The sequence below is a fragment of the Heterodontus francisci genome, chromosome 4, assembly GCF_036365525.1.
Source record: "Heterodontus francisci isolate sHetFra1 chromosome 4, sHetFra1.hap1, whole genome shotgun sequence".
NCBI lineage: Eukaryota > Metazoa > Chordata > Chondrichthyes > Heterodontiformes > Heterodontidae > Heterodontus > Heterodontus francisci.
The window spans coordinates 10,605,438-10,623,701 of NC_090374.1; the positions used below are offsets into that span (position 1 = coordinate 10,605,438).

The following is an 18,264-nucleotide window of genomic DNA, read 5'->3' on the forward strand; positions in this document are numbered from 1 at the left end:
TGGCCAAGACCAGTTGGGATGGTATGACATGGAGAATCTGGAGGTGAGCTTGGGTACCTGCCCTTCTAGGTGGTGACAGTTATACATTTGGAAGATGTACTCTGCCTTGGCAAGCTACTGCAGTTTGTCTTGTAGGTACACACTGCAGCCACAGCACACCAGTGGCAGAAGTGAATGTTAATCAAATGGGCTGTTTGTCCGAGATGGCAAACTTCAAGCTTCCTGCTCTTGTGCTGAAACCTTAAACTTTCTATTGGTCTCATTTGCTAGTGCATTTACCATTTGTTTAATGTTGCCAAGCAATCCAGACATCAGCAGTCTAATTTTAACCAGCTGCCCTTCAGTAATCTAACACTCAGATACAACTAATTGAAAATTTATACACTTGGTCTTTTAAGATGCAGTAGATTGGAGTGACATGGCAGAAAAGGATTTGCAAAATGTAGGAAGAAAGCTTCAGTAGCTTCTATTCTGAAAGCAGAAAAGCTGACTACTCCAACTTTACTAGATGGAAGATTGTTCACCTCCCAGGACTTCTCCAAAGCACTTCTACCAATGTAGGATTAAGTGTAGGGAATGCTGTAGCCAATTTGCAGAGAAATTACATTGTAACACCTGATTTTAATCAGGAGAAAGGGGTCTAGTGGTTCCTTCTTAGCCTTTGCCTGGTTTAATTTTAAAGCTTTTAGCTCCACCCCCCTTCAGTGAATCCTTGTTCACTGCTCTCTAATTGAAAGGCAAAGAAATCGACTAGAAGTTTTTTTTTCTTAAACTTCCACTTTTCTTTAAATTATTAACCTTAAACTCTAATTCAGTTAACTACTACAAACGCAGGACACTACCATGCTAGTGTGCATATGTGAAAAACGAGTGCAAATAGAGACTGAAAATTTGAGGCAATAGATTTATTTAGTTCTTGGCGTTTGAGTCTTTGCCAGTAAGTCTTGCTGTTTCATTGGAGCCCAGTGCGTGCTTTAAAACTCCTTTTTGATGTAGGAGTCTCTCAGCATGTGACTCAAGTGGATCCTGAGATTTGAGGTAGCCAGGAGAGAGGTTGGCCAAGTTCAGTTACAATCTGACCCAAACTCTGCTGTGAGTAGTTCAAACAAAAACCTGGGCCAGCAGGTTAGTCATGTGACTAGCTGCTTGACAAACTCTTGCATTTGTGGATTCTCCATCTTTACAGACACCCTGGAATGCTCGCTTTCTTAGACATTCAATGTCTAGTGATCAAACTCTATTTGGGTTAATTGAATTGGGGGAAATTTTCTGTTGTCTCCAGGCACACTCTTGGTTTGCAAATGTGTTCCAGCTACTGCTGATCTCTTCCTGCAACAGTTAACAATGTTCATATGACTAAATTAATGCCTAATTCTTGGCAGGTGGGGTTTGGACAGAGGGATAAATGTTCCCCCAGGACTCAACTGTCCTATTGGAACAGTAGCATGGGATCACTTATCCTCCTGAGGAGACTGTTTTATTTCTGGCACCTCCTGACTGCATGCAGCACTCCTTCAGGGAGCTTCAGTCTCGATTCCAGTCTCTGGACTGGACCTTAATAGCAACCTTGTGCTCTTAATTGGACTGCCATTTACACAGTGCAAATTGGGTCACTGAGCACACTGTAGAATACAACAAGGACGCAGATGAAAACAATCTCCATGGCTACTTTTTGTGTCCATGATCCTGTCTTATCAAACTTGATAAGGTGACCTGCTTTAACTCCCTCCTCCCAGTGGCCACTCGAGCCTGTTCTACCTTTCAATGAGACTGGTCTGACCTTGCTCCATATATACACCTTTGTCCCATATCCCTTGTTTTTTATTTTGATATTTAAATTTGACCTTCCAGATTTGGTTTCACTGCCATTGAGTTCTAATCTTCACACTTTTTGAAAGGCTTAGTCAGGTTCTAATTTTCAGACTATGCTCCAAGTCCTAGACTCCAACCAGAAGTGTTTTTGATGTGTATCTTGACTTGAATCATATCACCTTAACCTTAAAATTTCAAGAATACAACTCTAGTTTTTGTAATAACTCAACAAGAATTAAGTTAAGATATCATTCTAGTAAATCTACACTGCACTCCATAGAACCAAGGTGTGGTGCCCAGAACTGCTCACTAACTCCAGGTGTGGTCTTAAGCTTTGTATAGCTGAAGTCATGCTTCAATCTCCTGTATTCTAGTTCTCTAGCTATAAAAGGTCATTATTTTTTTTCTTCTGTACCTGTGACAAATCTACCTGGACCTACTATTTTTAGTATTTCACATTTAGAAAAAACACTTGTTTTTGGTCCAAAGTCAATGGCCTCTCTTGTATACTTAGGGAAAACTTGCAGATTTCATTCACTTGAGGCTTTTCACTTTAAGCTTCCATCACTGCTTACAATGCTGCCTATCTCAGCCACAAACTTGGGTCTGTGGCTATATCCTGCCAGTCACTAATAGTGAAAAGTTGAGGTCTCTTGCAGATCCTTGTAGGATACAACTAGTCGCATTCTGCTAATCAGAGTACCTGGTCATTATTCTGACACACGACACTCAGCCTATTTCCGAGCCAGGGCAATCATTTGTTTCAGTAGCTTGAAATTTAGTTAACAGTCTCATATCTCATGAAATCAAATTCCTTCCCCTGGCCACTACTTTCGGCACCACATTCAAAATGTAATCGTTTTTTGTCAAATGACCTACCCTTTACAAATCCACATTGGATCTTAATTATAGACTCTCTAGCACATTCCCAACAAATGTTGGGCTAAATGATGTAATCTCTATTTGAGGGAAGGAAACCAGTGATGTGCAATTTTCTAATCTAAACAGTAGCTCAATCTGCATGTACTATAATGTGAATTTAGTTCTACTGTACAAGCTATTCTGAATTGTCAGCTGACCTGCACCCTCTGGGTGCACATCACTAACACTGATCTCCTTGCAGCCACCATGTGGTACAAATCACCTGGATCATGGAACTGTCTGAATAAATCAATGCCCTTTATCCAATCAGCTGGTGCTTATTTGCAGTGAACTAGATTGTGAAATGTATATCACTAGGAGGTGGGAGTCTACTTGAAATATTAAGGCAGCTAGCTGTAAATACAGTTCACCTAGGCTGTTCCTAGTTAACATGTAACCAGTCTGAGCTGTTACTGGGTTAATTAGGTTGCAGTGGACTTGAAACAGTCTCCTAAGATGTTTTTAGAATCTCTGCTGTCCTTTCAAATCCAGATAAATTCTTTAAGCCAAGAGTCCCATGTTGAGTCAGTGGTGAATATACTGTTCAAAATAATTAGCTGTTTCTTGTGTGCATAAGTGATCATGGAAATGGCCCATTGGATTTTGCCGCTGCAATTCTCCAGAGCTGCCTGAACAAATGCCACTCTGCTCCCCACAACATTCAATTGACCTATTTTCTCCCCCTCATTCCCTACAACACAACTACAAATATGTAAACTACAGTGACATGATTGGTTGCATTAGTCTATGTATGCATCCAACACATTACAATAACTGGGCCATCATTAGGTGTTTACTTTTGCTAACGGCTGCAATTTAGTAACATTGCAAACTTTCATTACCTCCATCTCATGGTGGGTATGGGACCAAATGAATGAGCACTTCCCTTCTGCAAGGATGTTAACCATATAGCCCAGCATTGCTAATGCTGTCCTTTAGCACCTTTTCAAACTCATTCTACTGCCCCTTGTCCTTGTAGGTGGTAGTGTTCAATCTAGAAGTTCCCCCTCCAAGCCATATGCCATTTTGACTTGGAAATACATTGCTGTTTCTTCAGAGGTCAAAATCCTGGAATTCCCCAACAGCATTGGGTGTACCTACACAGCATGGACTGCAGTGGTTCAAGGCAGCTCCACCTTGAGGGCAATCGAAGATGGGCCATAAATGCTGCCATTGCTTATGACACCCACATCCCACAAAGGACTGTTGGCTCACTGTACAACTTTCACATTGAGGCACCTGATCATTTGTCTCCACCCAAACAAGGGTTGGGGTGTCTGTGTTCGTGTGGAAGCTGATATCCAGATAAGACTAGGAAAATATCCTTGCACTCTTCAGTAAATGTGCACTGGCAGTCTGACTTTGGATGTGTAAAATGTCTGCTTGAAATAACTTGCCTTCCAGGTGTGCCTAGCAGTTTGGTTCTGGCCTCTCCTTCAGCTTGAACTTTCTGCATAATTAGGATTTGAAGCCTGACTGTTCACATCAGTGTTTTTATTCAGTGTAATGAGACCCTAATATCATAGCATATCCTTTCTCCCTCTATATACTCATCTAGCTTCACTTAAATAATTCTTTGCTTCTCCATTTCCATGTTGTAGCAAATTCCACATTCTAACTGCTTGGTTTTTTTAAAATAAAAGCAATTCTTCTCTTTGACTATCTACTATCCTAGTCTAGTTTTGAACTCCAGTGGAGCACCTTTTTTGATCAGTGCTCATAGATCACCCTTATGCTGTGCTTGAAAGTCACCTCTCTGCTGCTTTAGGACCCAACAATGCAAATACTACTGCTCTGGAAGCCACCTATATGGGCTGAATGGGCCACTGGCTTGTGAAATGCCTGCAAGCAGTGTTTTAAATGTGCTTGTTCTACATTCTGAACTGCTTTCCCCTATGCTGGCTGACCACTCATTTTCCCTGGCTAGAATCGATGGTTATAGCACAAGACTATTTTAGCCCACTGTCCATGCCATCTCAAACAATTCAGCTAGTCCCACTCTCTACCTATCCTCCCCACCCCCTACCACCTGTGAATTTTCTCTTTGGGTGCCTATCCAATTCTCTTGTGAAGGCCTCTTTAAATCTGCCTCCACCATACATTTTCAAGCAGTGCATTCCAGCTGCTAACCATTCACTTGTGCATTTTCCCTTTTGCTTTAGTTCCTTAACATCAATGATTTGTACATATGCTCTCAGGTCCCTCTGCTCCTGTACCCACTTTTTAGAATTGTACCCTTTGTTATATTGCTTCTCGTTGTTCCTACCAAAATGAATTACTGCACATAAACATTTTTTTTGTCTGCCCATTCCTCCAGCCTGTATTTGGACTTCAATCCTCCTTGCTGTTTACAATACTTCCCAGATTTTTTCATGCACCAATTTTGAAATTGTGCCCTGTATGCCCAAGTCTAGGTAATATTGATCAAGAAAAGTGGTGGTCCTCATACTGGCTCCTGTGGAACCTCACGATATACCTTCAGTCTGAAACAACTTTGCTAGTTTCCTGTCACTCAGCCACCTTTTCATGCTGCCGCTGTCTCTTTATTTATTCCATGGGCTTCAGCTTTGAGCCTGTTTGTGGCACTTAAATACCTTTTTTGGAAAGTCCATTTTTACACCACACCAATGCTCTCATTGCAAAACTAGTTAAACATATTCAAACTTACAGCACACAGGCCTTTCAGCCCATCATGTCCATGCTAGCCATCAAGCACCTAATTATTCTAATCCCATTTTCCAGCACTTGGCCTGTAGCCTTGTATGCTATGGTGTTTCAAATGTTCATCTGAAAACTTTAAATGTTGGGGGTTCCTGCTTCTACCACCTCTTCAGGCACTACACTCCAGATTCCAACCACCCTCTGAAAATGTTTCCTCCAATCCCCTCCACCTCCTGCCCCTTACCTTTTTTAAACATGATTTTGCCTTTAACCAATCCATGTTGGCTTTTCTCAATCTGCATTTATATCCAGGATAAAATGGTCACTTTTTTGTTCTAAATTTCCACTACCAAGGTTAAACTGACCTGTAGTTAGTTTATCCTTTTTGTTTTTATGAACTGGGATGTAATATTTGCAGTTCTCCAGTTCTCCAGTCCTCTGGCCTCACTCCATATCTGAGGATAGATTATGGCCAGTGCCTCCAATTTTTAAAACTCTGCTGGCAATACTGAAATCTAGTAGTATCTGGAGGGGCAGTTAATTCAGGTCACTAACCTTTTGTCAGAACCTCACATTTCCACTTTTAACTTCCCTCAGCATCCTCGTACATCCCAGACTTTCTAATTGGTCTTGTGGACATTTTTAGCCCATCCAATGTCTTGACTACCTCCTTTTTCACTGACTTGGGCAGCATCTTCCTTGGTTCACCTGAATTCATCCCACTGGACTGGGACCAATGACATTCTCTTGTCTCCTACCTTCTGTCTGAATAGCCACTTAAATAGGAACATAATTGCTACAATAATAGGACTGTCAATCATTAACATGTTTGCAGTGCTATATTCCTGCTTTCTCTCCTTATGGCTCTGAATCAATCAAACATTGGCAGGAAGGGGGACAAAGCAATGGAATGGGGCAATCTTTCTTCTTTCTTCTTTTGGGCCTCCTTATCTCGAGACAATGGATACGCACCTGGAGGTGGTCAGTGAGTGACCTCTCCATGGCGCATGCCTGGGCAAATTTATGGAGGTTGAGAGTTGCCCAGTCGTCAAAACCCCCCTCTCGGCCTTTCTGGTGGGGTCCAAAGGAGTGCAGGACACAATGGCAGCAATGCCCCATTCTAAAACTTTAACAATTCTTCATTCTCTCCATTCCTTCCTTGTGTAACCTTTTGACACTTGCCAGTGCAGGCCCCATGTACTCTACTTGGTTTTAGCAATCCTGGCTGTCGTATCTCTCTGCTGTCTGTGCATTTTTTTTGCAGCATCCAGTAATCTGACTGTACATCGACTCTTGACTAATGGATGTCCTGAGTTAATGTTTTTTCCATTTAGGAGCTAACCTTTTTTAAAACTTCTGTAGTTTAACCTTTGAACACAGCCCCAACCTCTCTGCCTCATGTCCTGCTCTCTATCACATTGTCTGCAGCAGAAGCAGGATTGCTGTGCTAGTAAAGACTCCTTTTGAGTTCGGTGAGTAAACCTACTTTTTTTTTAATGGGGAGGTGGCAGGAAATGAAATGGGCTTTTAGAACCTCCCGATCACAGAGCTGAAGGATGGCTACAGAATGTTTGCAGGCAATCTCTGGAGAGGATCACAGCTGCTCCTGACCCCCTTCCCTATATCGTAATAGGGGTCCCTGGTTAGTGACTTTAGTAGGAACCCCAAACTTCCCCTAAGGGGACTGAAATAAAGTAGCTCAGCAACATCTGGATTCCAGACTCTGCTCTTGCTGTTTTGATTAAAATGCATTTGCATTTAGACTAAGTTTTTTACTTTAAGCTGGGCTGTAATTGGGGAGCTATTCCTTGCTTAGTTTGGTTTTCTTTAAGTTGTTGGCATCTTTCACGTGTAAGTTGCAATTCTTTATTCATTCATGGGATGAGTGTTGGCAACACCATTTATTGCCCTTGTGATGGGCCACTTTTAAACTGCTGCTGTTCTACCTATGTAGGTACATCCACAGTGCTGTTTGGGATCTAGGATTTTCACTTGGTGATGGGTGAAGCCTGAGATCAGAACTGCTCTTGCAGAGCAGGATTTGAAGCCATGGACTGGACTGTCAATTCAAACCTTCATTTTTCAATGGCATTGCTACTAAGATTGCTTTTGTTGACTCAAGTCAAACATTTAGTTCTGATGAAGGGTCACTGACCTGAAACGTTAACTCTGCTTCTCTCTCTCCAAATGTTAGACTTGCTGAGTATCTCCAGCATTTCTTAAACCTTGCTGGTTGTGGGTAGTGTAATCAAAATTTGAATTGCCAGCTCACTAATCTTCTAGTGGTCCACTAAGTGCAGTTCAGAGGTGAGATCTACAATCTGTATAGGATTCTTCCCTTCCTCAGTCCTCTCCCATGTCTAGGGATTGGGAATGTTGACTTAATACTAAAACTCTGGGCTTCAACTAATGTTTTAGTCCAGATGGTATTTTTAAAACTTTCAATGTTCAAGGACATAAGAGCAAGAGTAGGCTGTTACCCCACCCCCACCCCCACCCTCAGGTCTGTTCCACCATTCAATAAGATCATGGCTGATTGTGACTTCAACACCTTTTTTTTTTTCCCCTGTTTCTTCCCTAATCTTTGACTCTTCAGTATATTCAGATTATTGGACTAGTCAAGCCTTCACAGCTCTCTGGTGTAGAGAGTTCCAAAGATTCACAACCCTCAGGAAATTCCATCTTCTAAAATGGGTGCCTACTAGTTCTAGATTCCCTCCCCCATGAACACTTTCTCTCATCTGCCCAGTCAAGCCCCCTCAATCTTTCAAGATCATTTCTCCATTCTGGACTCAAGAGTATCAGTTCAATCATTCCTTTTATTTTGAATCCGTCTAGTGAACCTTCATTTCAACCTCACAACTAAAACCACATGACTCCAGGGTGTGGTCTCCCAATGCCTAGACAGTTATAGCAAGACTTTTTTTTTCTTCTGCCTAGCAATGAGTGCCAACATTCCATTTGCCTTTCTAATTACTTGTACCTGCATGTTAACTTTGATTCATGACACCTAGGTCCCTCTAGTCCATCTTTAAATTTGCCTTCCTATTCCTACCAAGGAGTAAATTTCACATCTACCAAACTTTTGTCCACTCAATTTTTATCCATTTGCAGACTGTACTGTCACCACTGATACATTAGGTTGGATCGGAAGGCTGGAGAGACTGGCAGAGTTTTGAATGTGCAGCTGCACAATTGTCTTTGATTTGTAAAACAAGGGACTGTCATGTCAGTGTTTTGGACTTTAAGCTCTGACACAATGGCAGCAGATTTAAGATTTCCCCCAATTAGCACCAGTCAACTTTACCCTTGACTGGTTTTCAAGTGGGGTAATGTATGTGGCAACCTTTAAATGCAGTAAAGGAACTTTTTTTTTTGGTCCATCTTTGTTCCTGTAAATGTCTTATCTAGTGCCCAGGCTGGTAGGTTGGTTTTTTTTCTAAAATGCTGAAACTTTCCAACTGTACCAAGAATTAATAAATCAAGCCTTGCTGTGAATCAATGGTCTAGTCTATACTCCAGTCACTTCATCTGGTAATAGGGTTCACATTCCTAACACTAATCTGCCAGAAAAGGATATTTATTACAGGGTATTTTCCCCTGTCACACTCATAAATGGGCCAATTGTGCCTTTAAAACCAGTAGTTGTAACTTTCTACCCTTTAAGGTTCTCTAAATTAGGCAAGTATTGAGATTTAGAGCTGTTTGAAGTTATCAAGCTATCTGTGATCTCATTGAATGGCAGAACAGGGTTGAGGACTGAACAATTTATTTCCGTACCCTGAACACTCCCAACTTCAAATCACTGCCCTCCACTCCACTCACTTCCAGGAGTGGCTTGTAGCAACACTAATTTGAGCAAAGATCAAGCTGAAGTTTTTTTTTAAGCTAGTTTGCACAGTAGAGAGGAGCAGCTTTAACTCTTGCTTATGATACTGGCACCAGCTGAAGTGTTGAGCTTACTGGTTTGCAGGAAGAGTCCGCTGCTTAATGGCTGTCCTTCATTTGAAAAAGCAGAGCAGTAATGTTCAAGGTTTCACAAACTCAAGTGGAGAGTTGGACTTTAATCATGACCTCCCTCATAGCTTGTCTGTAAACAAAGTCTGAACACAGTGCCCTTTTTCAAATGCTGCTATTGCTAGGTGCTTTGACATGGAACATAAGAACCTCTGCCAGGTGCATTCATGCACCAAACTAGTAATCTTGGGGCACAAAGCCAATTAACATGGTGTATGTTAATGAATTTGCAAAAACTTGAGGTTTGCCACCTGGTGGCAGATAATCCTGTGGCCCATGACATTAAATTTAATCTAGCAATTATCAAGGGTCTAAAATCTCCTCTTTTGTATAGCATCTTGGCTCAAGTGCTTTAGGCAATTTGAATTTTCAGTTCAACCCACTCAACCAGTTTATACAAACTTGAAGTGGCTAGTCTAATTTCATTGTTAAATAAATGGCCAGGGTACAGAACACTCTCTCTGGCATCCTGCCCACCTGAACAGATGGGCAAGGCCTTGATTTAATCTTGGACAACATGTCCAATAATACAGCACTCCTTCAGACTAGCACTGCATTGGCCTTTTGTCAGTAGTTTGGAAGTGGGGTTTGAAATTGTAACTACCTGACTTGGGCTAAATCTAGATAACCTCCAGTGGCTTGTGCTACCAAGCTTGTTTCTCTTCACTCTTTATAATCTTCTTACCACAGGTTGGATTGAAATGTCTTGATTGACTGTCCCAACTGTAGACCACATTTGAGGGTGAAGAAGCTGTTAGTAATTTTGGGATTGGAGTCCAGATGGCAAATATGTCAGAACCTGTTGAGATCAACACTCCCAGCCAATCGGAGACTTCGCCTACAAAGGCATCAAAGAAGGACAAAAAGAGAGGTAAGAATTCATGGGTTAGGCTTTTTGTACTGAGTTGTACCCTGCTCATTGTTTCACGTAGATTAGACCAATCTGCAGCACAAACCATTTAGGCTAACTAGTCTATACTAGTGGTCAAACTCTCCTTCACCTCCCTTCTCTGCCCCTATCTTTTTTTTTTTGCATTAAGCTTCCCCTAAATGTTCCAACCACTCCATGTGGCAAGTAGTGCCTTCTCTCCACTGTTACTTTGAATTTACAAAATTGCTTGCTATGACTGTTTTTCCCTTTGCACATCCAACTGACTTTTTTTTTTGGTCCCCTTTAACCAGAAACCATAGCCCTGAGCTTTCTATCCTGCAGTTAACACTTGCCTTGACTTGATCCTCCTGTAATTGCTAAGCCACTCCTGAAGATTTTTTGGCTGTGATCAGATTCTGTATAGTGAAGGCAGAAACTGGCTGCACCCCTCTAATGGGCTATAATGCTTGACCACAACACACTCCCTGACCATTTGATCCAGTCTCTTTTTTTTTTTTTCTTGAGCGATCCAGAGATCATTGTCCTTTGGCCTACTTTCATGCAAGCATTTTCTGCGATCCCTGTCTCCACTCTGGCACTTGTACACAATACTGCCTTGATGCCAAGCTAGTTCTACCTCACTACATTTCAGGACCTATCCCAATGGGCTGAATTGCCTCCTATATAATTCTTTGGAGCTGCCTTTCTCTACTCCCAGTGTTAACTGTTTCACACTGCACATAGCTTGTAGGTAGCTGATAAAGGCCTGTATTCTAATCTGGATTTGAAAAGAGAAATTTAGCCTAAATTAAATTTGATGGCATCTATGCATCTGCCTTTCAGTCTGACTTTTGTCCTGGGGTTGGTTCAGTGTCACAGCCCTGGTTTGAGGATGTATTGGTATCATAGACTAATACAAATGAAGCTGAAAGGTTTGAATGTTTTCATGGAGACTTTCTGCTGTTTCAACTTGTATATGCTAACCACAGGAGAACTGAATTATGGTATCAGTTCCTGTGACATGCTTATTGTCAAACATGATGGGTGTCAGGTACATAATGCAAAGGAAAGCCAGGTTGAATATAGAAGTTTGAGGGGAAGTGGAAAAAGCAAATGAGAAGCAGAGTGCAAGAGACTGGCAGCTTAAAGAATCGCCAATTCTATAGGCATATAAATAGCTTAAAGGTGGTAAGAGAAGTGGGGCTGATTAGGAACCAAAGAGATTTTATGCATGGAGGTAAGGAGTCTGAGCTGAAATATTAAATGAATACTTTGCATGTTTTTACCAAGGAAGACACTGCTACCCAGACCACAGTGAGGTAATTTAATACATTTGGATTTACAACTATGATGAGTTGTCTGTACTCCAGCACCACAGCCAGATGAGATGCATCCAAAGATACTGCAGGCAGTGAGTGGGAATTGCAGAAATACAGGACATAATTTTCCTGTCTTGCTTAGACTCTAGGGGTGGTGCCAGAGGACTGGAGAATTGCAAATGTCTTGACACCCTTTCAAAAAGGGGCAACAAGCTCAGCAACTACATGTCAGGTGGTGGGAAAACTTCCTGAAACAATAATTCAGGACCAAATTAATAGTCACATGGACAAATGTGGCTTAACTAAGGAAAGCCAGCACATCACTGAGGGAAAATCATGTTTAATTTGAGTTTAAGGTAACAGGGCTGTTGAGGTACATGGACATCATCCAAAAGGCATTTGATGCTACACTAATTAGTGAGCAAAGTTTATAGCTCCAAGTAAATGACAGTAGCAACATGGATATGAAATTGGTAATGATGGGAAACAGGTAAATGGATGTTTTTTGGGCTGGAGGAAGGTTGTAGTAGAGTTCTCCCAGGGGTCAGTGAGATCCTTACTCTTCTAGATTATTGATCTGGACTTTGTACAGGGCACAATCTCAACTTGCAGCTTTGGAACTTAGAACATTTGTGAACTGAAGAGGATAGTGTAAAACTTCAAAAGGACATAGACCAGTTGGTGGAATGGGTGGACAGATGAAGTTAATGCAGAGAAATGTCAAGTGATTCATTTTGGTAGGAGAAAAATGGAGGTAATATAACAGGGTAAAATTAAAAGGGGGTGCAGGAGCAGAGGGACCTGGGGGTATATATGCATAAGTCATTGAAGGTGGCAGGACTAGTCGAGAGCAGTTAATAAAGAGCACAGCATCATGGGCTTAATAGAGCATAGAGTACAAGAGCACGGGGAAGATACTAGTTTGGCCTCTGCTGGAGTATTGCATCCAGTTCTGGGTGCTGCACTTTGTGTACAGAAAAGACTCTCTCGAGTTTGTTTGATGGATGAGGAGCTTCAGTTGTAAAAGATGGGAGAAGTTAGGACTCTTCCTCTTCAAGGTGAGGAGATTTGATGGGATTCAAAAATCAAAGGGGTCTGGACAGAGTAGATGGGTGGGGGGGAAAACTGTTCCCCCTTTTGAAAAGATCAAATAAGTGGTAAAAGCAACATGAGGGAAAGTTTCATACAGCAAGTGGTTATGGTCCAAAATGCACTGCCTGAGTGGTGGAGGCAGGTTTAAAAGAGGCTTTCCAAAGGGAATTGAAGTGTTTGTAAAGGAATGTGCAGGGTTACAGGAGAATGGCCATTGGTGAATTGAGAAGTCAATAGACAATGGGCCCAATAGCCTCCTATGCTGTAACTATACTAAATACACTTGCAGAACATGGATCCTTTATTACCAGAGGCAGTCTATAAAAGTCAAGATTTGATGTATAAAATTTGAATGGTTTTGATGGAGTAAATTAGAAAGTCTCAAAATTGGAGATTGGCAAAAGAACCAGACATGCCCTGGAATTTTTTATGCATGCACTAATCAGTCCAAGATTCTATTTTTTTTTACATTAAACTCTACCTTTTGCTTAAGCCTGTCCAACTTCAATGCTATTTGATTCTAGGGCCCCTTTGTTCACTTTCCCTAGGATTAATGAAAATATAACTTATTCTAGGGTGCAGTGAGAAAGGACTTGAGTTAAATATTCACATCTTCCTTGGATAAGCCCCAGAAATCAGGGAATGATCTTTGTTCCCAAGTGGGAAAATACAGCTAAATTGCTTTTCCAAATTAAACTTCAGCTTCCAGAGCTGACCTGGTGTCTAAGGAAATAGTTTGCTGTAATTATTTTCTTTGATCAACTAAGAGAACCTTACCAACTTGAAAGGTTGGGCTGAATTGATCTGTTTCTATTCTGTAGATTTGATGTAACATTAGTGCTGTGGAGACTCTCAGCCCCCACCCTGCCACCCTCTCCACCCACCCCCCCTGCAGATGGTGAGAACTTTTCTGTAGACAATATCTCAGATCTGCTAATCACTGACCTACAGTGAATTTAAATTCCATGTCCTCTCAGTACTTGAGGTTGAAGAATTAAGGCAGTTATTTGTGTTTATCTCATGTTGCCTCGTCTAGTAAACCAGCTGTCAGTGCTACCTAATGGAAGTCTGCTTGGTCTTTACATTGTGTTGCAATGTGTAATCACTGGACCTTCTATTGTACAATTCTATTTTTGAAAGGTCAAATAACCTGTTTGATATCTGGTAGTAAATCACTCAATCTTTGCACCAGTTGGCACATAGCCCAATGAGTTTGGGACCAGAGACATCCCAATTGCAAACTTCAAGTAATTCCAAGAGTTTTGATGTATAACTCTTTTTTTTTTTCTCAAACATTTGTACTTTATTTGAATATCCAACTGGTTATCTCAGTAATTGAGACATGTTACAGGCTTCACTCAGCTTCCAGGTGATCTGGTTTAAACAGCTAGTATATTTAAATATTTCCATGGTGGCTTAACATTTTCAGTAAGTGATGCAAAATGAGTTGGGGTAAAATTTCAGTCAGCAGGTTAGTTGACTTTTGGACACAATTTCACAATTAAGATAAGCAGCTTTTACCACAAACTGATTTGGAACATTGAAAGATTACTTCTGGGTCAAATATTTAACCTGAACCTTATCCATAGATGGATATTCATTTTAATTTTGTGATTCCTCCATGGACTGAAAGCTGCTATACTCAATAGTAAGCATTTAACTTCCTGGGAGTCACAAGTACCCACAATGTAGGAAGTTGTACAGGCTGGGATATAATGGCTTGGTTTCTTTATCCAGGATCTGAAAAAACTGAAGAATCTCTCTTGGCAAGATTTAAGGGTGATGGAGTTCGTTACAAAGCCAAAATAATTGGCATTGATGATGTGACAGATGCTAGAGGGGATCAAATGTGTCAGGATTCCATGATGAAACTGAAGGTAATGTTTTCAGCTCCTGTTATAGTTGCTAGGCAACAGTCTGTGCATCTCAGGACTTTTCTCATGGCTGTCTGAATCATGTAGACACTGCCTGAGCTAGTCTTATCCTGCATTTGTTCCAACAGAAATCAAATTATTATTCTAGTACTCCTGCTTCAAACTAGATCACTTGATTTTATAAGTGAGTTGTGCACTAAAGACTTTGACCAAGTCCCAAGGTGCTTCAGGGTGACTAGGCTAAATTGACACCAAGCTGCCAAATATTGACAAGAAACCAAAGCTTGGTCAAGGGGAATTTGCAGAGCATCAGGGGTTTTGGAAGGGAATTCCTGGGGCATGGAGGTGGGTATTAGCCATGCCTTCAACCTGGTACATCAGTGGAGGGTCAAATTAATAGTGAATTAAATTCAACTTGTGACCTTCCTGGTGTGAAGCTTCACTACACACCTGCCCCCCTCTCCATGGTTATGGGCAAGTTTACATTCTTTAAACTGGCACCTCTTCAATTAGATGAAGGATCACAAGACTCCCCTCTTGTCCTTCCTCCTCTCTGACCAACAGAGTTTATTCCTTTGTAAACAGTGGATGTGCTTACTATTTTCTTTTTTGGTTCTTTTACAATCAGACAGATTGAATTTAAACCAGGTGAGTTCATTATACTTAACACTAACCTATTTAAAAAATAAAAATAAAAATTACTCCAATTTGGTTGTTATAGATTCATGTTGGATTGGAGTCAAGGACAAAAGTCTGACTGTTGGTCTTGCAATTGAATTTGTGGTACTGAGGTTCTATGGTAGTTGGGAGACTGTGTTTAGCAGAAGGCTTCCTTTTCAGTGGCTTTTTGTCCTGTATCTAGCAGCCAGCAGTTGGGTTTTGCACACCCACACCTAGTCTTCTAGAGAGACTGCCCTGCTGGCTTCTGCACCAATTGAGTCTTGCTTTTCCAAGTGAAATTCTCTCTGCTCTTGCAGAAATGGGCAGACATGTCTCTCTGTATTATCAGGTCCCTGAGATTCAAGTTTGAGTTTCCATCTCCAGCCTCATGATGTCTATTCACTCCTAGAGGGGTTCACCTTTCAATGTTAATGCCCCAGGATGGCTTTCTCTCTTGCTAATGAGATCCCTAGTTCAACAGGGCAAGCCATTATTCTGGGTTCAAGCTAATTGGACATGTCTCCATTTTCATACCCTGGAATGTGTAAGTTTTAAATCTAAATGACCACTTTTAGCTGTGGCAAAGACTTTAAAAGTTGGCTGTTCCAGCTTTTAATGTAAGCTTCCAAATGATGAATTAATCCTCATTTGGCAAAGCATGTTTTCTTTACCTCATGTCTGCAAATAGTTAATGACTGCTAAAGTATTACATTGCTGCTTGTGGACCTTGCTTTTGAAGTCTGTTGCAATGTAAAGAATTCTTTGCTGACAGATCACTCTTGCCCTTAATTTGGAATTTTCTACATGTTTGAGAGTAGTCAGGGCTTCCAATCTGGCCTAAAAGGCAGCATATCTGACTGGTGCACCTCAATATTGCACTTGGTCTGGAATATGTATTGTGCATATCTGATTTCTGATTTTATTTCTCTAACCTCTGCAGGGAATAGCCATAGCTGCTCGTGCACAAGGGCACCACAAGCAGAGGATTTGGGTGACCATATCTCTATCAGGAATCAAACTAATCGATGAGAAGACTGGAGTGAGTATCTTCTAGAAACACTACAGAATGTTTACTGAATCTAGAGTCTAAAGATGTGACCTTGGACATTAGTTTATAACAACTCTTGTATGTTATTAGCCAGTATTGAGATGGAACAGTACTTCTGTCTTGGCTAGACAATGCTCAGACTGGAAACTTTTCATTTTACACTAAGTTGTTCTGTCAAGATGGGCACTAGTGACAGTTAGAAATATGAAGTTCAAAATGGACATATTGAAGAGCTGCTTGTTAGCCAGATTTCATTATCATGAGAGTTTGCCTTAACTGTTTAATTTTCTTGGATAACAGAACTTAACAACCCTGCTGCTTTGAGAAGGTATGTAAATGTTTTTTTGGGGTAAACTAGATTTTTTTTTTTTTTCTAGCTGCCTTCCTTGGAAAGTCTAAAGTCCTTCTTAGCCAATGAATTACTTTGTGACATCAATTTATACATGGCAAGATTCCACAATAATAGGGTAAATGGGAGCTGATTTGTGCTTGAGGGATATAAGGTATCTGGATATCTTGGTCCCATAGGCTCTTTCATGTTCTCCAAACAGGTGGCTGTCAATTTGACACCATTTGACCATGCAACACTCACTCAGTACTGTTCTGGAGTCTAGGCCTAGATTATGCTTGGAGTTACCGCTGAGCCAAGTGAACACTTGATTGGTTAGCTAATCTTCTACCATGTCGAGGAATTTATTTGCTTCTAAATCCAAAGGAACAAATTTTGTATTGGTGAATGCATCAAGGACAGGCTTTCACTTGAAACCCTCTTTTTTTTTTTTTCAGGTTATTGAATACGAGCATACTGTGAACAGGATCTCCTTCATTGCTAGAGATGTCACAGACAACCGTGCATTTGGTTATGTTTGTGGTGCAGAAGGCCAGCATCAGTTTTTTGCCATCAAGACTGCCCAGCAGGTAGAGTAATATGAAGGACAGGAAATGCTAAGCATCTGAAACCAAACTCTGCCCCAGGTCAGTCAGCAGCTGTGAAGTGTAGACAATGCCATGTTTTGCTCACCACTCTTCAGTAGATCTCCTGGCATCTGCTTGGTTGTGTCAGCCCCAGAATAAAAGTCCTCTTCCTTTTGGCAGGATCTCATAAATTAGTCTGCCTGACATGGGGGCAGGTTGTGTAGTCATCCTGGATTGCAAGCAAATTGTAGTAATTCTGCATATTCTCTTTGGGTGGTGCGATAACATAAATAGGAGCAGGAGTAGGCCATTCAGCCCTTTGAGCCTGCTCTGCCATTCATTATGATCATGGCTGATCATCCAACTCAGTAACCATTCCTGCTTTCACCCTGTACCCTTTGATCCATTTAGACCCAAGAGCTATATCTAACTCCTTGAAAATGTACACTATTTTGGCCTCAAATGCTTTCTGTGGTAACAAGTTCCACAGGCTCACCACTCTAGGTGAAGAAATTTCTCACCTCAGTCCTGAAAGGCTTACCCCATATCCTTTAGACTATGACCCCTGGTTCTGGACTCTCTCTCTCCATCAGGAACATCCTTCCTGCATCTACCCTGTCAAGTCCTGTTATCATTTTATAGGTTTGAGATTCCCCCCCCCTCACTCTTCTGAACTCCAGCAAATATAATCCTAACTGACTGACTCAATCTCTCATGTCAGTCCCACCACCCCAGGAATCAGTCTGGTAAACCTTCACTGCACTCCCTCCATAGCATGAACATCCTTCCTCATAAGGAGACCAAAACTGCACACAATATTCTAGGTGTGACCTCACCAAGGCCCTGTATAATTGCAGTAAGACATCCCTGCTCCTGTACTCTAATCCTCTCTCTGTGAAGGCCAACATACCATTTGCCTTATCTCCTGTTGGCCCTGCTTGCCTTCAGTATACAAGAACACCAGGTCTTGCTGCATATTCCCCTCAGTTTATAGCTGTTCAGATAATCTGCCTTCCTGTTTTTGCCACAAGTGGATAACTTCACATTTATTGACATTATACTGCTTCTGCCATG

General features: G+C 41.3%; 1 protein-coding gene across 3 annotated transcripts in view; it reads left to right on the top strand.

Moving 5' to 3' along the window:
* Positions 1-18,264, top strand: part of dab2 (DAB adaptor protein 2) — a 45,187-nt gene that overhangs the window by 9,843 nt on the left and 17,080 nt on the right. For 2 of the 3 annotated variants that reach the window (XM_068029121.1, XM_068029123.1), the window contains exons 1-5: positions 6,760-6,866; positions 10,102-10,282; positions 14,431-14,570; positions 16,168-16,266; positions 17,062-17,193. In XM_068029121.1, coding sequence (XP_067885222.1) covers positions 10,192-10,282; positions 14,431-14,570; positions 16,168-16,266; positions 17,062-17,193 — 462 coding nt within the window. In that variant the 5' untranslated portion in view covers positions 6,760-6,866; positions 10,102-10,191. Of the gene's footprint in view, positions 1-6,759; positions 6,867-10,101; positions 10,283-14,430; positions 14,571-16,167; positions 16,267-17,061; positions 17,194-18,264 lie in introns of those variants that run through there. The other variant, XM_068029122.1, reaches the window with a different exon arrangement.